The sequence below is a fragment of the Ranitomeya imitator genome, chromosome 3 (genome assembly GCF_032444005.1).
Source record: "Ranitomeya imitator isolate aRanImi1 chromosome 3, aRanImi1.pri, whole genome shotgun sequence".
NCBI lineage: Eukaryota > Metazoa > Chordata > Amphibia > Anura > Dendrobatidae > Ranitomeya > Ranitomeya imitator.
Window position 1 is genome coordinate 17,098,296 of NC_091284.1, and position 23,337 is coordinate 17,121,632.

Below are 23,337 nucleotides of genomic sequence, written 5' to 3' on the forward strand. Positions count from 1 at the left end.
ACAGCTCCATTCATACATCCAGGATAAGGCCGCGTTATGGAGAAGAAACGTGCGCTCCCTGTAATCGTCGTGATGAAATGACGTTTGCTGCGGTTTGTTACGTTTACGCCACAGTCTCCTCCATCCCACTCCACATAAACAGCCGGATTCACCGCGCAGCTGAAATCGACTCGTACTTAAAAGTGTGAAATTGGTGTGAGACCACACGTGAAAAAGGAAGCAATATCCTACAGCTGTGCACCCATCGACTCACGCACATCAGCCTAATTCTCTCACTTAAGTGGAAAAAATACACATTTACATAAATAGGAGCTTTCAGCTTGCTGAAAATTGTCGGCAGTTAACCCCCCTGTGGCTGCACTGCGAGCTGCTGAGGTCTGATACTGTATGTAGTGTCTAACGGGGCTGTGTGGTCAGGAAATGATCCACTGTTTACACGGGGTTTGTGTTGATTGGATTATTTTATAAATGCTAACAATGTTTATTTATATATCAAAATCTTTAAAAACAAACTAAAATTAGTGATCTTGCAATTTTCACACTAAATATTGGGGCTAATTTATACTCTAACTTATTATCAATGACTGATAACACCTCTATAACCCACAGATAACACAGGATGCACCATTCACAATAGGTGATGTCACAGCTCACCTCCTCCTCCTGTACAATGACTGATAACACCTCTATATACAGTAGATAACACAGGATCCACCATTCACAATAGGTGATGTCACAGCTCACCTCCTCCTCCTGTACAATGACTGATAGCACCTCTATATACAGTATATAACACAGGATCCACCATTCACAATAGGTGATGTCACAGCACACCTCCTCCTCCTCCTGTACAATGACTGATAACACCTCTATATACAGTAGATAACACAGGATCCACCATTCACAATATGTGATGTCACAGCTCACCTCCTCCTCCTGTACAATGACTGATAACACCTCTATATACAGTAGATAACACAGGATCCACCATTCACAGTAGGTGATGTCACAGCACACCTCCTCCTCCTCCTGTACAATGACTGATAACACCTCTATATACAGCTAATAACACAGGATCCACCATTCTCAATAGGTGATGTCACAGCTCACCTCCCCCTCCTGTATAATGACTGATAACACCTCTATATACAGTAGATAACACAGGATCCACCATTCACAATAGATGATGTCACAGCTCACCTCCTCCTCCTGTACAATGACTGATAACACCTCTATATACAGTAGCTAACACAGGATCCACCATTCACAGTAGGTGATGTCACAGCACACCTCCTCCTCCTCCTGTACAATGACTGATAACACCTCTATATACAGCTGATAACACAGGATCCACCATTCTCAATAGGTGATGTCACAGCTCACCTCCCCCTCCTGTATAATGACTGATAACACCTCTATATACAGTAGATAACACAGGATCCACCATTCACAATAGGTGAAGTCACAGCTCACCTCCTCCTCCTCTTGCACAATGACTGATAACTAGAGATGGGCGAACCTGGACAGATTAAACTGCCCCCATTGGATGTAAGAATGGGTCTTTTTCTGATTACACAGTCCCTGTAAGCGGTTGCCTCTGGACAGAGATTGGTGGCCTCTTCCTAGGTTATGCCGTCTGTGTGTAGCCCATTCACTGTGACCTCTGATGATCTGAGATGGTGTATGCCAGAGACAACACTTTTGCCCAAATGTCAAGTTTGCAACTGAAAGACCAGAAGTGGCCATAACGCAGCTCGAACCAGGACCATCACTAGACCTCCAAAAAGCAGGGGTGGTCTGCACCTCGACTGTCCGAGAGGGTGATCCACAGGAAGGAAAGTCACATTACCCCCACAGATCATCGTCTCATGAGACCCAGTATCTTCCAGAAACTCTAAATTAAAAGGAACGCGCAGGAGGTGCCGAGCAATGAAGTCTGAGCTAGGTCAGAGTCTGGAGGGCAGAGCCAACGAGGAGCTTTCAATCACTGCATGACTCCGCCCTCTGGACTCTAAATGTAGAAGAAGAAATATCCATAGGACGCCCTCCATCGCTGACATTTCACCACAATGGCGTGCATTACTCTGCTCTGCTCCGTCTCCTCTACATCTTGCTGCCGGCAGACAGATGGCACGCTCCAAGTGACACACATCATCCACTTGGCACATTCGTGAACACAGATCACTACTGGCCAAAAAACAACAACAGAGAACAGGGAGCGATTTATCTCATGTTCCAGCTCCTTGCCCAGCACTTTGGGGGCCAATTTATGAATTTTATTGCCAATAAAAGGGGTTGCCTTTTTGGACAACATTCATCATCCATATGTCCTATTAGGGCACCTGAAGGCAATAAAGGGAACCTCCATATTCAGGAGGTTCAACTATTATCAGGCCCTCAACTATTATCAGGCCCTCCTCTATAATCAGGCCCTCATCTATTATCAGGCCCTCCTCTATTATCAGTCCCTCCACTATTATCAGGCCCTCCACTATTATCAGGCCCTCCTCTATTATCAGGCCCTCCTCTGTTGTGAATTCTGTGGCAGAGCTCCCTCCTGTGGTCACAAGTGGTACTTCGGCTGGTTCTCTCTGTGAGCTTCCGTTGGTGGAGGAAAGTGGTACTGCGGCTTCTGAGTTTCCTTCCTCAGGTGTGTGGTGAAGTCGTTAGGTGCTTCTCTATTTAACTCCACCTAGTGCTTTGATCCTGGCTTCCAGTCAATGTTCTAGTATTGGACCTGTTTCCTCCTGGATCGTTCCTGTGGCCTGCTGCTCTGCATAGCTAAGTTCCTCTTTGCTATTGTTTGCTGTTTTTTTCTGTCCAGCTTGTCAATTTGTTTTTTTTCTGCTTGCTGGAAGCTCTGGGACGCAGAGGGTGTACCTCCGTGCCGTTAGTTCGGTACGGAGGGTCTTTTTGCCCCCTTTGCGTGGTTTTTGTAGGGTTTTGTGTTGACCGCAAAGTTACCTTTCCTATCCTCGCTCTGTTCAGAAAGTCGGGCCTCACTTTGCTAAATCTATTTCATCTCTACGTTTGTCTTTTCATCTTAACTCACAGTCATTATATGTGGGGGCTGCCTTTTCCTTTGGGGTATTTCTCTGAGGCAAGGTAGGCTTATTTTCTATCTTCAGGCTAGCTAGTTTCTCAGGCCGTGCCGAGTTGCATAGGCAGCGTTAGGCGCAATCCACGGCTGCCTTTAGTGTGGTTGGAGAGGATTAGGGATTGCGGTCAACAGAGTTCCCACGTCTCAGAGCTCGTTCTTGTTTTTTGGGGTTATTGCCAGGTCACTGTATGTGCGCTGACCTCTATGTCCATTGTGGTACTGAATTACCTTTCATAACAGTACTGGAAGCCAAAGTACTAATGATTCTCAATAGAGGGAAGAAAGAAGTTCTGAGACCATTTTTTTTTCTTTGCACTGTGTTTTGCCTTTTTTTTCCCCTAGACATTTGGGTGGTTCAGGACACAGGTGTAGTGATGGACATTAAAGGTCTGTCTTCATGTGTGGATCAGCTCACGGCAATCCCTATTCCTGATTTGTTTTTTGGAGATAGAACTAAATTTCTGAGTTTCAAAAATAATTGTAAACTATTTCTGGCTTTGAAACCTCGCTCCTCTGGTGACCCAGTTCAACAGGTTAGGATCGTCATTTCTTTTTTACGTGGCGACCCTCAGGACTGGGCATTTTCTCTTGAGTCAGGAGATCCTGCATTAAGTAATATCGATGCATTTTTCCTGGCGCTCGGATTGCTGTACGATGAGCCTAATTCTGTGGATCAGGCAGAGAAGAATTTGCTGGCTCTGTGTCAGGGTCAGGATGAAATAGAGGTATATTGTCAGAAATTTAGAAAGTGGTCCGTACTCACTCAATGGAATGAAGGTGCGCTCGCAGCTATTTTCAGAAAAGGTCTCTCTGAAGCCCTTAAGGATGTCATGGTGGGATTTCCTATGCCTGCTGGTCTGAATGAGTCTATGTCTTTGGCCATTCAGATCGGTCGACGCTTGCGTGAGCGTAAATCTGTGCACCATTTGGCGGTATTACCTGAGCTTAAACCTGAGCCTATGCAGTGCGATAGGACTTTGACTAGAGTTGAACGGCAAGAACACAGACGTCTGAATGGTCTGTGTTTCTACTGTGGTGATTCCACTCATGCTATCTCTGATTGTCCTAAGCGCACCAAGCGGTTCGCTAGGTCTGCCACCATTGGTACGGTACAGTCAAAATTTCTTCTGTCTGTTACCTTGATCTGCTCTTTGTCATCATATTCTGTCATGGCATTTGTGGACTCAGGCGCTGCTCTGAATTTGATGGACTGGGAGTATGCTAGGCGTTGTGGGTTTTTCTTGGAGCCCTTGCAGTGTCCTATTCCATTGAGAGGAATTGATGCTACGCCTTTGGCCAAGAATAAGCCTCAGTACTGGACCCAGCTGACCATGTGCATGGCTCCTGCACATCAGGAGGTTATTCGCTTTCTGGTGTTGCATAATCTGCATGATGTGGTCGTGTTGCGGTTGCCATGGCTACAAGTCCATAATCCAGTATTAGATTGGAAATCCATGTCTGTGTCCAGCTGGGGTTGTCAGGGGGTACATGGTGATGTCCCATTTCTAACTATTTCGTCATCCACCCCTTCTGAGGTTCCTGAGTTCTTGTCTGATTACCGGGATTTATTTGATGAGCCCAAGTCCGATACCCTACCTCCGCATAGGGATTGTGATTGTGCTATCGATTTGATTCCTGGTAGTAAATTCCCAAAAGGTCGACTGTTTAATTTATCTGTGCCTGAGCACGCCGCTATGCGGAGTTATGTGAAGGAGTCTTTGGAGAAGGGGCATATTCGCCCGTCATCGTCGCCATTGGGAGCAGGGTTCTTTTTTGTAGCCAAGAAGGATGGTTCACTGAGACCTTGTATTGATTACCGCCTTCTAAATAAGATCACGGTTAAATTTCAGTACCCCTTGCCATTGTTATCTGATTTGTTTGCTCGGATTATGGGGGCTAGTTGGTTCACCAAGATAGATCTTCGTGGTGCGTATAATCTGGTGCGAATCAGGCGAGGAGATGAATGGAAAACTGCATTTAATACGCCCGAGGGTCATTTTGAGTATCTTGTAATGCCATTCGGACTTGCCAATGCTCCATCAGTGTTTCAGTCCTTTATGCATGACATCTTCCGAGAGTACCTGGATAAATTCCTGATTGTGTACTTGGATGACATTTTGATCTTCTCGGATGATTGGGAGTCTCATGTGAAGCAGGTCAGAACGGTGTTTCAGGTCCTGCGTGCTAATTCTTTGTTTGTGAAGGGATCAAAGTGTCTCTTTGGTGTTCAGGTTTCATTTTTGGGGTTCATCTTTTCCCCTTCTACTATCGAGATGGACCCTGTTAAGGTCCAAGCCATCCATTATTGGACTCAGCCGACATCTCTGAAAAGTCTGCAAAAGTTCCTGGGCTTTGCTAATTTTTATTGTCGCTTCATCTGCAATTTTTCTAGTATTGCTAAACCATTGACCGATTTGACCAAGAAAGGTGCTGATTTGGTCAATTGGTCTTCTGCTGCGGTGGAAGCTTTTCAAGAGTTGAAGCGTCGTTTTTCTTCTGCCCCTGTGTTGTGTCAACCAGATGTTTCGCTTCCATTCCAGGTCAAGGTTGATGCTTCTGAGATTGGAGCAGGGGCTGTTTTGTCGCAGAGAGGTTCTGATTGCTCAGTGATGAAACCATGCGCCTTCTTTTCCAGGAAGTTTTCGCCTGCTGAGCGTAATTATGATGTGGGCAATCGAGAGTTGCTGGCCATGAAGTGGGCATTCGAGGAGTGGCGTCATTGGCTTGAAGGAGCTAAGCATCGCGTGGTGGTCTTGACTGATCATAAGAACTTGACTTATCTCGAGTCCGCCAAGCGGTTGAATCCTAGACAAGCTCGTTGGTCGTTGTTTTTTGCCCGTTTTGACTTTGTGATTTCATACCTTCCGGGCTCTAAAAATGTGAAGGCGGATGCTCTGTCTAGGAGTTTTGTGCCCGACTCTCCGGGTGTATCTGAGTCGGCGCGTATCCTCAAAGAGGGAGTAATTGTGTCTGCCATCTCCCCTGATTTGCGGCGGGTGCTGCAAAAATTTCAGGCTAATAAACCCGATCGTTGCCCAGCGGAGAAACTGTTTGTCCCTGATAGGTGGACGAATAAGTTATCTCTGAGGTTCATTGTTCGGTGTTGGCTGGTCATCCTGGAATCTTTGGTACTAGAGAGTTGGTGGCTAGATCCTTTTGGTGGCCATCTCTGTCGCGGGATGTGCGTACTTTTGTGCAGTCCTGTGGGATTTGTGCTCGGGCTAAGCCCTGCTGTTCTCGTGCCAGTGGGTTGCTTTTGCCCTTGCCGGTCCCGAAGAGGCCTTGGACACATATCTCTATGGATTTTATTTCAGATCTTCCCGTCTCTCAAAAGATGTCAGTCATTTGGGTGGTCTGTGATCGCTTCTCTAAGATGGTCCATTTGGTACCCTTGTCTAAATTGCCTTCCTCCTCTGATTTGGTGCCATTGTTTTTCCAGCATGTGGTTCGTTTGCATGGCATTCCGGAGAATATCGTTTCTGACAGAGGTTCCCAGTTTGTTTCGAGGTTTTGGCGAGCCTTTTGTGGTAGGATGGGCATTGACTTGTCTTTTTCCTCGGCTTTCCATCCTCAGACTAATGGCCAGACCGAATGAACCAATCAGACCTTGGAAACATATCTGAGATGCTTTGTTTCTGCTGATCAGGATGACTGGGTGTCCTTTTTGCCTTTGGCTGAGTTCGCCCTTAATAATCGGGCCAGCTCGGCTACCTTGGTTTCACCGTTTTTCTGCAACTCTGGGTTCCATCCTCGTTTCTCTTCAGGGCAGGTTGAGTCTTCGGACTGTCCTGGTGTGGATACTGTGGTGGACAGGTTGCAGCAGATTTGGACTCATGTAGTGGACAATTTGACTTTGTCCCAGGAGAAGGCTCAGCGTTTCGCTAATCGCAGACGCTGTGTGGGTCCCCGACTTCGGGTTGGGGACTTGGTTTGGTTATCTTCTCGTCATATTCCTATGAAGGTTTCCTCTCCTAAGTTTAAACCTCGTTTTATTGGTCCGTATAGGATTTCTGAGGTTCTTAATCCTGTGTCTTTTCGTCTGACCCTTCCAGATTCTTTTTCCATACGTAACGTATTCCATAGGTCATTGTTGCGGAGATACGTGGCACCTATGGTTCCATCTGTTGATCCTCCTGCCCCGGTTTTGGTGGAGGGGGAGTTGGAGTATATTGTGGAGAAGATTTTGGATTCTCGTGTTTCAAGGCGGAAACTCCAGTATCTGGTTAAGTGGAAGGGTTATGCTCAGGAAGATAATTCCTGGGTCTTTGCCTCTGATGTCCATGCTCCCGATCTTGTTCGTGCCTTTCATATGACTCATCCTGGTCGTCCTGGGAGCTCTGGTGAGGGTTCGGTCACCCCTCCTCAAGGGGGGGGTACTGTTGTGAATTCTGTGGCAGAGCTCCCTCCTGTGGTCACAAGTGGTACTTCGGCTGGTTCTCTCTGTGAGCTTCTGTTGGTGGAGGAAAGTGGTACTGCGGCTTCTGAGTTTCCTTCCTCAGGTGATGTGGTGAAGTCGTTAGGTGCTGCTCTATTTAACTCCACCTAGTGCTTTGATCCTGGCTTCCAGTCAATGTTCTAGTTTTGAACCTGTTTCCTCCTGGATCGTTCCTGTGGCCTGCTGCTCTGCATAGCTAAGTTCCTCTTTGCTATTGTTTGCTGTTTTTTTCTGTCCAGCTTGTCAATTTGTTTTTTTTCTGCTTGCTGGAAGCTCTGGGACGCAAAGGGTGTACCTCCGTGCCGTTAGTTCGGTACGGAGGGTCTTTTTGCCCCCTTTGCGTGGTTTTTGTAGGGTTTTGTGTTGACCGCAAAGTTACCTTTCCTATCCTCGCTCTGTTCAGAAAGTTGGGCCTCACTTTGCTAAATCTATTTCATCTCTACGTTTGTCTTTTCATCTTAACTCACAGTCATTATATGTGGGGGCTGCCTTTTCCTTTGGGGTATTTCTCTGAGGCAAGGTAGGCTTATTTTCTATCTTCAGGCTAGCTAGTTTCTCAGGCCGTGCCGAGTTGCATAGGCAGCGTTAGGCGCAATCCACGGCTGCCTTTAGTGTGGTTGGAGAGGATTAGGGATTGCGGTCAACAGAGTTCCCACGTCTCAGAGCTCGTTCTTGTTTTTTTGGGTTATTGCCAGGTCACTGTATGTGCGCTGACCTCTATGTCCATTGTGGTACTGAATTACCTTTCATAACACTCCTCTATTATCAGGCCCTCCTCTATTATCAGGCCCTCCTCTATTATCAGGAGCTCCTCTATTATCAGGCCCTCCACTGTTATCAGGCCCTCCTCTATTATCAGGCCCTCCTCTATTATCAGGCCCTCCTCTATTATCAGGAGCTCCTCTATTATCAGGCGCTCCTCTATTATCAGGCCCTCCTCTATTATCAGGCCCTCCACTATTATCAGGCCCTCATCTATTATCAGGCCCTCCTCTATTATCAGGAGCTCCTCTACTATCAGGCCCTCATCTATTATCAGGCCCTCCACTATTATCAGGCCCTCATCTATTATCAGGCCCTCCTCTATTATCAGGAGCTCCTCTGTTATGAAAGGTAATTCAGTACCACAATGGACATAGAGGTCAGCGCACCTACAGTGACCTGGCAATAACCCAAAAAACAAGAACGAGCTCTGAGACGTGGGAACTCTGTTGACCGCAATCCCTAATCCTCTCCAACCACACTAAAGGCAGCCGTGGATTGCGCCTAACGCTACCTATGCAACTCGGCACGGCCTGAGAAACTAGCTAGCCTGAAGATAGAAAATAAGCCTACCTTGCCTCAGAGAAATACCCCAAAGGAAAAGGCAGCCCCCACATATAATGACTGTGAGTAAGATGAAAAGACAAACGTAGAGATGAAATAGATTTAGCAAAGTGAGGCCCAACTTTCTGAACAGAGCGAGGATAGGAAAGGTAACTTTGCGGTCAACACAAAACCCTACAAAAACCACGCAAAGGGGGCAAAAAGACCCTCCGTACCGAACTAACGGCATGGAGGTACACCCTCTGCGTCCCAGAGCTTCCAGCAAGCAGAAAAAAACTAATTGACAAGCTGGACAGAAAAAAACAGCAAACAAATAGCAAAGAGGAACTTAGCTATGCAGAGCAGCAGGCCACAGGAACGATCCAGGAGGAAACAGGTCCAATACTAGAACATTGACTGGAGGCCAGGATCAAAGCACTAGGTGGAGTTAAATAGAGAAGCACCTAACGACTTCACCACCTCACCTGAGGAAGGAAACTCAGAAGCCGCAGTACCACTTTCCTCCACCAACGGAAGCTCACAGAGAGAACCAGCCGAAGTACCACTTGTGACCACAGGAGGGAGCTCTGCCACAGAATTCACAACACTCCTCTATTATCAGGCCCTCCTCTATTATCAGGCCCTCCTCTATTATCAGGCCCTCCTCTATTATCAGGCCCTCAACTATTATCAGGCCCTCCTCTATTATCAGGCCCTCCTCTATTATCAGGCCCTCCTCTATTACACATAGCACTGAAACAACATCTGAAAGCACAGGGGATATAGGATCTATTTTTATCATAGAGTTAGAAGGGTTGTCCACAAGTGAGGTCGTGGTGTCCTATTCTTAGGACATCATTCCATCAGCTGTGACCAGGCCCCGCAGGGAAAGAAGAACAGCACAGCGCCATACACTGTGTAGTGGTCGTTCTCAGGTACTGCAGGTCATATTAATGTGAATGGGGCAAAGTCGTGGTAACCAAGAATGGTCGGCACACGGTGCACAATTACATCCGGCGGGCAGTTGGAACTGGTAACAGCTGATCTCTTAGTGTGATGGGTGTTGGAACGCCACCGATTTGATACTGATGACCTCTCCCATCGAAATGTCATCAGTGTCTCAGTTCAGGTCAATTGCTTTATGGGAAGTATCATTATCTTCCTGTAGGAGCTGCAGGGTGGCTCAGTAGTTACATGCAGCGCTGCGAGCCCTACCAAAGATAATATCGTCACGGAAGCCCCCTATAGGCTTTAGATAGCGGTCAGGGGTTTACTGGAGTATAAGCAATTAGGAGGATTATGGGGGTACAGTGGGTACGGAAAGTATTCAGACCCCTTTACATTTTTCACTCTGTTTCATTGCAGCCATTTGGTAAATTCTATAAAGTTCATTTGTTTTCTCATTAATGTACACTCTGCACCCTTGACTGAATGAAAACAGAAATGTAGAAATTATTTCAAATTTATTATAAAAGAAACACTGAAATATCACATGGTCATAAGTCTTCAGACCCTTCAGACTCATATTTAAGTCACATGCTGTCCATTTCCTTGTGATCCTCCATGAGATGTTATACTCCTTCATTGGAGTCCAGCTGTGTGTAATTAAACTGATAGGACTTGATTTGGAGCGGCGCACACCTGCCTATATAAGACCTCACAGCTCACAGTGCATGTCAGACCAAATGAGAATCATGAGGCCAAAGGAACTGGCCGAGGAGCTCAGAGACAGAATTGTGGCAAGGCACAGATCTGGCCAAGGGTACAACAGAGTGTCTGCAGGACTCAAGGTTCCTAAGAGAAAAGTGGCCTCCATAATCCTTAAATGGAAGATGTTTGGGACCACCAGCAGACGTGGCCGTCCAGCCAAACTGAGCAATCGTGGGAGAAGAGCCTTGGTGAGAGAGGAAACGTAGAACCCCAAGATCACTGTATAATAGCGTTTTCTCCGCTTCGACAGCCCCTTTGCACAGGTGAGACGTGCTTCCATTCCTCCTTTATAGCATTCTCCTTCCTCCCATTGTCTTTTGCTCATGGACAACGCTTCTAACATACAATGTGGGCTCTAATAGGGAGGACGACCGGTGTGCGATCCCTGTACAGCGCGGTGGAATATGTTGGCGCTATAGAAATGAATGCACTAACGTGACGACTTCTGCGGAGGGTTGTGGTGTCAGGACGGGTTATTCATTACATTCCTGACTTATACAGCGGCCAATGTGCGGATGAACACGAGCATAATCAGATTCCAGAGAACACGAAGACTCTTTAAAGTGTGTGAACTAATTAAGCAATAACCAGTGAGGCCGAGGACGCTTCCGAGGGATTACTGTCCTGCTGGGAAGGTTCACCTACGGCCACCGGCCTGATTTCAGCGTCACTGTTTGCCGATCAACATTTCATGGGATTTATCCATCACAAGTCTCCAAATAGGAAGAGAAAAAACTAAAGGATGTCAGTAAAACCGAGGCGACAGGTCGCTGTTACTCCGGGTTACAGCACTTCTCCTGCCAGGAGTCCCGGAGCAATGTGCAACGCAGTCATCGTGCACCGAGAGCAAAAACTGGGTCAGGCGGGGAATGGACGGAGGATCATTAGCTTATAGATCCGCAGCATTAGAGATGGGTCTATGTGACGTAAGAAGGCCGCACACAGCCGAGCTTAACCATTCCTGGTCTGCTGCAATGGAGTCATGGAGACTTAAAGGGGAACTCCAGGAAAGATGGATGTAAGGGGACATGTCAAGTGCCGAGAGAGAAGGAGCGGAGCATTAACCAAAGTCACCAGCACCACTGCCTGCACTATACATAACACAGGAGGAGGACCTGGAGGGTGGCAGCGTCATGTACCCCAAGTGTCATTATCCTGTACCCCAAGTGTCAGTGTCATCATCCTGTACCCCGAGTGTCAGCGTCATTATCCTGTACCCCGAGTGTCAGCGTCATCATCCTGTACCCCGAGTGTCATTATCCTGTACCCCGAGTGTCAGCGTCATTATCCTGTACCCCGAGTGTCAGCGTCATCATCCTGTACCCCAAGTGTCATTATCCTGTACCCCAAGTGTCAGTGTCATCATCCTGTACCCCGAGTGTCAGCGTCATCATCCTGTACCCCGAGTGTCAGCGTCATCATCCTGTACCCCGAGTGTCAGCGTCATTATCCTGTACCCCGAGTGTCAGCGTCATCATCCTGTACCCCGAGTGTCAGCGTCATTATCCTGTACCCCGAGTGTCAGCGTCATTATCCTGTACCCCGAGTGTCAGCGTCATCATCCTGTACCCCAAGTGTCATTATCCTGTACCCCGAGTGTCAGCGTCATTATCCTGTACCCCGAGTGTCAGCGTCATTATCCTGTACCCCGAGTGTCAGCGTCATCATCCTGTACCCCGAGTGTCAGCGTCATTATCCTGTACCCCGAGTGTCAGCGTCATCATCCTGTACCCCGAGTGTCAGTGTCATTATCCTGTACCCCGAGTGTCAGCGTCATCATCCTGTACCCCGAGTGTCATTATCCTGTACCCCGAGTGTCAGCGTCATTATCCTGTACCCCGAGTGTCAGCGTCATCATCCTGTACCCCAAGTGTCATTATCCTGTACCCCAAGTGTCAGTGTCATCATCCTGTACCCCGAGTGTCAGCGTCATCATCCTGTACCCCGAGTGTCAGCGTCATCATCCTGTACCCCGAGTGTCAGCGTCATTATCCTGTACCCCGAGTGTCAGCGTCATCATCCTGTACCCCGAGTGTCAGCGTCATTATCCTGTACCCCGAGTGTCAGCGTCATTATCCTGTACCCCCAGTGTCAGCGTCATCATCCTGTACCCCAAGTGTCATAATCCTGTACCCCGAGTGTCAGCGTCATCATCCTGTACCCCCAGTGTCAGCGTCATCATCCTGTACCCCGAGTGTCAGCGTCATCATCCTGTACCCTGAGTGTCAGTGTCATCATCCTGTACCCCCAGTGTCAGTGTCATTATCCTGTACCCCCAGTGTCAGTGTCATTATCCTGTACCCCGAGTGTCAGTGTCATTATCCTGTACCTCCAGTGTCAGTGTCATTATCCTGTACCCCCAGTGTCAGTGTCATTATCCTGTACCCCGAGTGTCAGTGTCATTATCCTGTACCCCAAGTGTCAGTGTCATTATCCTGTACCCCGAGTGTCAGTGTCATCATCCTGTACCCCCAGTGTCAGTGTCATTATCCTGTACCCCCAGTGTCAGTGTCATTATCCTGTACCCCCAGTGTCAGTGTCATTATCCTGTACCCCCAGTGTCAGTGTCATTATCCTGTACCCCGAGTGTCAGTGTCATCATCCTGTACCCCGAGTGTCAGTGTCATTATCCTGTACCCCCAGTGTCAGTGTCATTATCCTGTACCCCCAGTGTCAGTGTCATTATCCTGTACCCCGAGTGTCAGTGTCATTATCCTGTACCCCAAGTGTCAGTGTCATTATCCTGTACCCCCAGTGTGTCATTATCCTGTACCCCAAGTGTCAGTGTCATCATCCTGTACCCCGAGTGTCAGTGTCATTATCCTGTACCCCGAGTGTCAGTGTCACTATCCTGTACCCCGAGTGTAAGTGTCATTATCACGTACCCCCAGTGTCAGCGTCATTATCCTGTACCCCAGGTGTCAGTGTCATCATCCTGTACCCCAAGTGTCAGCGTCATCATCCTGTACCCCGAGTGTCAGTGTCATTATCCTGTACCCCAAGTGTCAGTGTCATCATCCTGTACCCCAAGTGTCAGCGTCATCATCCTGTACCCCGAGTGTCATTATCCTGTAACCCTACTACACTAAACATAATGTAATTATGAGCACCGTACTGTATAATATCACTGCTGTACATGACTCCTGGCCAGATCACATCCTCATACAATGCCTATATATCATGGCTATACCATGCCACCATTACCAACCTCTGCAAAACGTTATTTCCTCCAGTGCCACACAATGCATTCTCCCCATACAGAGCTCAAGTACCATCTAAAACCAATGGACTCTCGTTACATATATGATGTAACTCCAGCAATATATAAGATCAGTGATGTGATGAACATTGAGCTCTGCTGGTTGGAGGCCTCGGGTGCTGGTGCATGCAGCCATCTCCTCGCAGTCCTAATGTCGGCACGCCCCGATTCACAATCTTCCTCTACATACACTTTATATGTTATAATAAGGCCAACGCTGGACTCCGTGACTTCACGTATCAGAATCAGGTATGGGTCCAAAAGCCAAATGGAAAGATCCCATCACTCCCGGCTGTAGTGATGTCCTATGATTGCATGGTATCCCACCGTATAACGGGGCAGATTAATTGTCCGTCATGGGCTCTGTGCCACCTGAGACTCGTGGGCAAACTGTCACAATTCCCCTTTAATTACAGCTCAGGTGGGTGGTCACATCCATACTGAGACATTAGAAGCTTCATCAACTCGTGGCCGCAAATTGCACGAGTGGCCCCCAACCAAGCTGGAAATATAGGGGAATCCTGACAGTGTGCAATTCAGCAATCTGCAGTCGATTGCAGAAAGTTGAATGAAGCCCAGATGACCCATTTAATGATTAATGTGTGAACATCAAAATACTTTACCCATCAATGTCTTCTGTCGTTTCCATCGCTGCTCAGGTCCTCTCCTGCACCATGTGACCACAACTGTGACCTGCGGCTTATGCAGCGTCTTTTGTGTGGGCCTTTAGATGTGACTCACAACAAGGCTCTCCAAATCAAACACTGAGAAAAAAACCTGCTCAGTGACTGTCTGCAGCAGTCACATACATCTGGAATACCAGTTACTGTACATCCTCTTCCTTTTTGTAAGGACATGTGATTATTTCAGCCAATCACTGGCCAAAGATTGGCTGCAGTGGTCACATGTCCATCTCACAAGGAGAGGATCTAAATATATCAGAGAGGAATGGAGGCGAGGTGAATCAGACCATCCTGGAGAGGAATGGAGGAGAGGCAAATCAGACCATCCTGGAGAATGGAGGAGAGGCAAATCAGACCATCCTGGAGAATGGAGGAGAGGCAAATCAGACCATCCTGGAGAATGGAGGAGAGGCAAATCAGACCATCCTGGAGAATGGAGGAGGGGCAAATCAGACCATCCTGGAGAATGGAGGAGAGGCAAATCAGACCATCCTGGAGAATGGAGGAGAGGCAAATCAGACCATCCTGGAGAATGGAGGAGGGGCAAATCAGACCATCCTGGAGAATGGAGGAGAGGCAAATCAGACCATCCTGGAGAATGGAGGAGAGGCAAATCAGACCATCCTGGAGAATGGAGGAGGGGCAAATCAGACCATCCTGGAGAATGGAGGAGAGGCAAATCAGACCATCCTGGAGAATGGAGGAGAGGCAAATCAGACCATCCTGGAGAATGGAGGAGGGGCAAATCAGACCATCCTGGAGAATGGAGGAGAGGCAAATCAGACCATCCTGGAGAATGGAGGAGGGGCAAATCAGACCATCCTGGAGAATGGAGGAGAGGCAAATCAGACCATCCTGGAGAATGGAGGAGAGGCAAATCAGACCATCCTGGAGAATGGAGGAGGGGCAAATCAGACCATCCTGGAGAATGGAGGCGAGGCAAATCAGACCATCCTGGAGAATGGAGGAGAGGCAAATCAGACCATCCTGCAGAGGAATGGAGGCGAGGCAAATCAGACCATCCTGGAGAGGAATGGAGGAGAGGCAAATCAGACCATCCTGCAGAGGAATGGAGGCGAGGCAAATCAGACCATCCTGGAGAAGAATGGAGGAGAGGCAAATCAGATCATCCTGGAGAAGAATGGAGGAGAGGGGAATCAGACCATCCTGGAGAAGAATGGAGGAGAGGCGAATCAGACCATCCTGGAGAAGAATGGAGGAGAGGGGAATCAGACCATCCTGGAGAATGGAGGCGAGGCAAATCAGACCATCCTGGAGAAAGAATTGAAGATATGCGATTCAGACCATCCTGGAGAGGAATGGAGGGGAGGTGAATCAGATCATCATGGAGAAGAATGGAGGAGAGGCAAATCAGACCATCCTGGAGAAGAATGGAGGAGAGGGGAATCAGACCATCCTGGAGAAGAATGGAGGAGAGGGGAATCAGACCATCCTGGAGAAGAATGGAGGAGAGGCGAATCAGACCATCCTGGAGAAGAATGGAGGAGAGGGGAATCAGACCATCCTGGAGAATGGAGGCGAGGCAAATCAGACCATCCTGGAGAAAGAATTGAAGATATGCGATTCAGACCATCCTGGAGAGGAATGGAGGGGAGGTGAACCAGATCATCATGGAGAAGAATGGATGAGAGGCAAATCAGACCATCCTGGAGAAGAATGGAGGAGAGGGGAATCAGACCATCCTGGAGAGGAATGGAGGAGAGGCGAATCAGACCATCCTGGAGAAGAATGGAGGAGAGGGGAATCAGACCACCCTGTAGAAAGAATTGAAGATATGCGATTCAGACCATCCTGGAGAGGAATGGAGGAGAGGTGAACCAGACCATCATGGAGAAGAATGGAGGCGAGGTGAATCAGACCATCCTGGAGAAGAATGGAGGAGAGGAGAATCAGACCGTCCTGGAGAGGAATGGAGGAGAGGCGAATCAGACCATCCTGGAGAGGAATGGAGAAGAGGGGAATCAGACCATCCTGGAGAAGAATGGAGGACAGACGAGTCAGACCGTCCTGGAGAAGAATGGAGGGGAGGTGAATCAGACCATCCTGGAGAAGAATGGAGGAGAGGCGAATCAGACCGTTCTGGAGAAGAATGGAGGAGACAGGAATCAGACCACCCTGTAGAAAGAATTGAAGATATGCGATTCAGACCATCCTGGAGAGGAATGGAGGAGAGGTGAGTCAGACCATCCAGGAGAGGAATGGAGGAGAGGGGAATCAGACCATCCTGTAGAAAAAATTGAAGATATGCGATTCAGACCATCCTGGAGAGGAATGGAGAAGAGGTGAATCAGACCCATCCTGGAGAAGAATGGAGGAGTGGCGAATCAGAACGTCCTGGAGAGGAATGGAGGAGAGGCGAATCAGACCCTCCTGGAGAAGAATGGAGGAGAGGTGAATCAGACCGTACTGGAGAAGAATGGAGGAGACGTGAATCAGACCGTACTGGAGAAGAATGGAGGAGAGGCGAATCAGATCGTCCTGGAGAAGTATTGAGGATCGGTGAATCAGATCGTCCTGGAGAAGAATGGAGGAGAGGCGAATCAGACCCATCCTGGAGAAGAATGGAGGAGAGAGGAATCAGACCACCCTGTAGAAAGAATTGAAGATATGCGATTCAGACCATCCTGATGAGGAATGGAGGAGAGGTGAATCAGATCATCCTGGAGAAGAATGGAGGAGAGGTGAATCAGACCGTCCTGGAGAAGAATGGAGGAGAGGCGAATCAGATCATCCTGGAGAAGAATGGAGGAGAGGTGAATCAGACCGTCCTGGAGAAGAATGGAGGAGAGGCGAATCAGACCGTCCTGGAGAAGAATGGAGGAGAGGCGAATCAGATCGTCCTGGAGAAGAATGGAGGAGAGGCGAATCAGACCGTCCTGGAGAAGAATGGAGGAGAGGCGAATCAGATCGTCCTGGAGAAGAATGGAGGAGAGGCGAATCAGACCATCCTGGAAAAGAATGGAGGAGAGGTGAATCAGACCCATACTGGAGAAGAATGGAGGAGAGGCAAATCAGACCATCCTGGAGAAGAATGGAGGAGAGGCGAATCAGACCGTCCTGGAGAAGAAGGGAGGAGAGGCGAATCAGATCGTCCTGGAGAAGAATGAAGGAGAGGCGAATCAGACCGTCCTGGAGAAGAATGGAGGAGAGGCGAATCAGACCATCCTGGAGAAGAATGGAGGAGAGGCGAATCAGACCGTCCTGGAGAAGAAGGGAGGAGAGGCGAATCAGATCGTCCTGGAGAAGAATGAAGGAGAGGCGAATCAGACCGTCCTGGAGAAGAATGGAGGAGAGGCGAATCAGACCGTTCTGGAGAAGAATGGAAGGAGAGAGGAATCAGACCACCCTGTAGAAAGAATTGAAGAAATGCGATTCAGACCATCCTGGAGAGGAATGGAGGAGAGGTGAATCAGACCATCCTGGAGAAGAATGGAGAAGAGGCGAATCAGACCATCCTGGAGAAGAATGGAGGAGAGGCGAATCAGATCGTCCTGGAGAAGAATGGAGGAAAGTCGAATCAGACCATCCTGGAGAAGAATGGAGGAGAGGGGAATCAGATGATCCTGGATAGGAATGGTGGAGAGGCGAATCAGACCATCCCGGTCTGCTTTAAATTAAAAAAGTGTACAAACCCTTTAAACACCTTTCCAAAAATTTGAGCAATGTTACACTGAATTTCGTTTTGGCAATATTGGCTTATTTTATTGCAGAATTGCCTCCCATGCATTGCAGGGTTGAAGTTCTCAATGAAGTCCACAAAATAATTGACACGTGTAGATTAGATTTATTGAGCCTCATCTATTTTGCTGCTGGAAAATCTGCATGGCATATCTGCCATGTGTGCATGTGGCCCCTCTCCTGCGGGCAGAGGTTGGCTGTCCACTCCGAGGTGAACTCTGACCGCTCCGCTATTTCATACCTTCTCAAGAATAACAAAACAACTGTAACTTTATAGAACGTTAACTCTTGTCGCCAACGCCAAAATACATAAAAAATAGAAAACCTGAACGCCAACGGTCAGATTACAAGGAACAGAAGGTTCTCCAACGTGTTCCTTTGAATCTTCAAAAAAAAAAAAAAAAAAATCCTGGAATCCTTCTCAAATCATAAATTCTAATGTCAACATGTTTAACTCAGCTGCCAATTTCTTCATAAAAAGGGCTATATATGTCGATGTCGAATATACAGCGACAGTAAAACCTACAAAAGAAATGTATCTCCAGGCACCGACCACAGATCACATTTCCAACTCTCCAGACGGACTCTGGATATCGAGGGCCAAGCAAGAACGTCCAACTGGGAACCACTGATTAAATAAGCTCTTCAATATAAACTGAGCCCTCAGCCCCCTAACATAAGTGCTTGCAACGTGCAAAAATTTAAATATTTCTGAGCCTCTTTTAAAAGAACTTTTTTTGTGCCGTCCCTCAACTATTCATCCTGGAAATGGATGAACAAATGGTCAACTGGGCCACCACTTACCAGTTTTTCGAGTTTAAACAACTCTTAAGAAATGCTCCATTTTGACAATTTTTCCGAAATTTTCCTTGTCCAGAAGAGTTTCTTAAAGTGGTTTTAAAGATTTTTAGAAGGATTTTTTTTTTTTTCCTAAACATTTCTTTTCAACTTTTTGATTGGACAATGCCCGGTTTGGAGACGTTGACCACACCATCAGTTTCTAAGAAGCGACCTGCACTTTCTTTTTCTCATCAGGATTTTTTTCCAAACCTCATCAGGAGAAAAAAAAAACAAAGGAAGCTAAAAAAAAAAAGAAGTTTTCTAAGAGTTTTTGAGGAGGATTTTGGTGAGGCTCTGCTCCAAAGAGATCCTCAAAAACTGTGTGTGAACATAGCCAAACATTTCATTGCCAATGGGAAGGTTTACATCCAAAAAAGTAGTAAATCATTGGCTATGTCCACCCCACGTCTTTTCAACTTAGGCAAACCTGATGAGTTTTTCAAGAAGAATTTGCTACAGGAAACTTGTGAGTTTTTTTTCTGAACTCTCTTTTTTGTTGCTTTTTTGTTTTTTTTCCTGATGTTTTTAGCCAATGGGGAGGGTTTGAAGGTTCTTCCTTGTTTTTGGTGACTTTGTTGTCCAGTTGTTGTTTTTTTTCACTTCATTGAACAATGAAGGAACCACAAGACATTCATTTTTTTTTTACGCAAAAATGATGGCAAAAAGCTCTAAAAGATTTCGGATCATGTTCCAGGCGCATTTAGAGGTTTTCCCATTGACTTGCATTGTAAAGTAATGCGTGTCTTCTGAGCAGAAAACGCCAGAATAATGGATATGTTTTAACGGATCGGTGTGTATAGAAACCTGATGTGGTTAAAAGAGGTCCACAAGGTTGAACATGTGCATGGCGCGGCGTTCTTACGTAGAAATGCTTAGGTTCATTCTTTTCAGTGCTCTTTTCACAAGTTTTTCAGGAGGTTTCTGTGACGGAATCAGCCTGGAAGAAACATCATGTGCATTTAATCTTTGCATCACAAGAAGAATAAGAGAGTAACAGCTGAGTTTTAATTATCAATTACCCAAAAAAAAATTGTAAAAAAAAAAAAAAAAAAGAGTGCAGAAAAATGTGAAACAAAACCCCATCCGTGTGAATAAAGTCTAAAACAGCGGTCAACATCGGCCACAAAGTCAAAAACAGCGGCCATCATCGGCCACAGTGGCTTCAAAGGTATTTTTAGAAATTCCTTTTAATTAGATGGTTTATTTTTAATGATCGCACGGTGCTGGAGACAATGATTAGAAGATAATAAGCAAGTTCCAGTCCAACGCAGCCCCTCGCTCATTACCCTTCCTGTCCTTTTGGTACTTTATATTGGAGCAGGTGTTATAGGTGTATGATGTCCTGTAGGTTCTCTTTTCTTTGACGCCGTTAACCCCATGTGTTTCCAAAAACGATTGTACTCAGGCACCGCGCTGCCGACATCTCTGAAACAATCTTTCCTGATCTTGAGTCGGTAGTGAAATCTGAAGAACGAGGCGCTGGAACGGAGGTTTGCAACTTCAGAAACTAAATGCATTTTTTAGAAGAGCGAACACAAGGACAAAAGTGATTAGGATTGTGTGCACGTTCCTCCGGCTTCATTCCGAAATGTGTGTTGCCTCAGTAAGTGAGGAATGGATAAATCTCTGATCCCATTATGAAGATACCCAGCCGGCGCACAACACGACTGCACTATATGAATTATGATGGATCTGCAATCTGAAATAATTGCTCTGATCTCTTGGGCATTTGGTCTGATATTACAGTCTGTATCCAAAACATCATCTGTGACCAGGACCGATAATCATCCGAATTATCAATACTGTTCCTGCCATGTAGGCGACTGTGGCAACAGATGAACGTAACACTCCACATTCTGATCAGGGGATCACAGGTTCGTAGAAGCTCCCTACTGAAGAACAGCAGGACTTACTGCTTCTGATGCAAATAAATACGTTTTTCTGCTCCCTGGCAATCGCTCCGCAGAAATTCTGGGCCATTTATATAGTAATTGTGCCATATTGCATTAGTAATTGCACTAGAAAATCTTTATCATCCTGAATGATCTAATGCGAAACTAGGATGCAGCACTAAAACTATCCAACCAAAAGAGATTCTAATAATATACACTTATTATACGCAGTGCGTCATCCACAGATCCCCAATAACAGTGCGTCATCCACAGATCCCCCATAACAGTGCGTCATCCACAGATCCCTCATAACAGCGCGTCATCCACAGATCCCCCATAACAGTGCGTCATCCACAGATCCCCCATAACAGCGCGTCATCCACAGATCCCCCATAACAGCGCATCATCCACAGATCCCCCATAACAGCGCGTCATCCACAGATCCCCCATAACAGCGCGTCATCCACAGATCCCCCATAACAGCGCGTCATCCACAGATCCCCCATAACAGTGCGTCATTCACAGATCCCCATAACAGTGCGTCATCCAGATCCCCATAACAGTGCATCATCCACAGATCCCCCATAACATTGTATCATCCACAGATCCCCCATAACAGTGCATCATCCACAGATCCCCCATAACAGAGCATCATCCACAGATCCCCCATAACAGTGCGTCATCCACAGATCTCCATAACAGTGCGTCATCCACAGATCCCCATAACAGTGCGTCATCCACAGATGCCCCATAACAGTGCGTCATCCACAGATCCCCCATAACAGTGCGTCATCCACAGATCCCCCATAACAGTGCGTCATCCACAGATCCCCCATAACAGTGCGTCATCCACAGATCCCACATAACAGTGCGTCATCATCCATAAATCCCCTATAACAGTGCGTCATCCACAGATCCCCCATAACAGTGCGTCATCCATAGATCCCCTATAACAGTGCGTCATCCACAGATCCCCCATAATAGATCCCCCCTGGATGGCAGCAGGTGCATCATAAAGTGTTTTTATGCCATGCTAAACCATCACCTCTCCCACGTTCCCTACAGTATTTGGCATCACAACTAACGTCTCTGCGTCCGTATACTGCAATCCTGGGGTCTCTGATATAAAAGGTACCAGGTGGCTCTGGATTTACACGCCCATAAGTATGTAGAGACAACATCATGGACGGGTCTGAATCGGATGACGTCACTACAGGATTCGCACCTCTAAACTGGGGCACGGAGTTTAGGAGAATCAGGGCGGAGGGGCTCTGCTGCGGGTACCACGAGACCCACAGAGGTAGCCAAGGATGTAGTCAGGGGTCTATAGCCATACAATCAGGAAAATGTGGCAAGAGGACGGCTCCGAAAGCAAGGAACTGAGCAGACAATAATGCAGATGGCTAGAGGTAAAAGCAAGGAGACACAGAAAGGACAGAGGTAGATCCGAGAGAGGACGACGATGGCATCATCGGGTGAGGCTTGTTACCATGGCTGTGACTGCTGGGGGCGAGGAGTATAAAAATCCATCATTCTGTCAATTAACAGAATCTCATGTTGCTAATGATAAAATGTTCCTCTCCTAAGATTGTTTCTCTATCAGAAAGTGCCTGCTGCATTCATTGATCACAGCTGTGTGAATGACAGCCAGGGAGAGCAACATGTCTCCTCACACAAGGAGACAGGGAGGCAGCACTATCTGTGCCTACATCATGTACAGGGAGGCAGTACTATCTGTGCCTACATCATGCACAGGGAGGCAGTACTATCTGTGCCTACATCATGTACAGGGAGGCAGTACTATCTGTGCCTACATTATATAATGTGAGGCAGTACTATCTGTGCCTACATCATGTACAGGGAGGGTGCAGTACTATCTGTGCCTACATTATATAACAGGAGGCAGTACTATCTGTGCCTACATCATGTACAGGGGGCAGTACTATCTGTGCCCACATTATATAATGTGAGGCAGTACTATCTGTGCCTATATCATGAACAGGGGGCAGTACTATCTGTGCCTACATCATGTACAGGGGGGCAGTACTATCTGTGCCCACATTATATAATGTGAGGCAGTACTATCTGTGTCTATATCATGTACAGGGGGCAGTACTATCTGTGCCTACATCATGTACAGGGGGCAGTACTATCTGTGCCTATATCATGTACAGGGGGCAGTACTATCTGTGCCTATATCATGTACAGGGGGCAGTACTATCTGTGCCTACATCATGTACAGGGGGGCAGTACTATCTGTGCCCACATTATATAATGTGAGGCAGTACTATCTGTGCCTATATCATGTACAGGGGGCAGTACTATCTGTGCCTACATCATGTACAGGGGGGCAGTACTATCTGTGCCCACATTATATAATGTGAGGCAGTACTATCTGTGCCTATATCATGTAC

At 47.1% G+C, this 23,337-nt stretch overlaps 2 protein-coding genes across 7 annotated transcripts in view; one reads left to right on the forward strand and one right to left on the reverse strand.

Annotated features, from left to right (window-relative positions):
- ZBTB20 (zinc finger and BTB domain containing 20) overlaps nt 1–23,337 on the reverse strand; it is a 1,044,548-nt gene that overhangs the window by 849,824 nt on the left and 171,387 nt on the right. The window lies entirely within an intron of this gene.
- Nucleotides 14,715–16,634, forward strand: LOC138671527 (autotransporter CRAC-like). Its single transcript, XM_069759703.1, has 2 exons — nt 14,715–15,749; nt 16,299–16,634. The coding sequence occupies exons 1-2, from the start codon at nt 14,715–14,717 to the stop codon at nt 16,632–16,634; spliced, it is 1,371 nt and encodes a 456-aa protein (XP_069615804.1).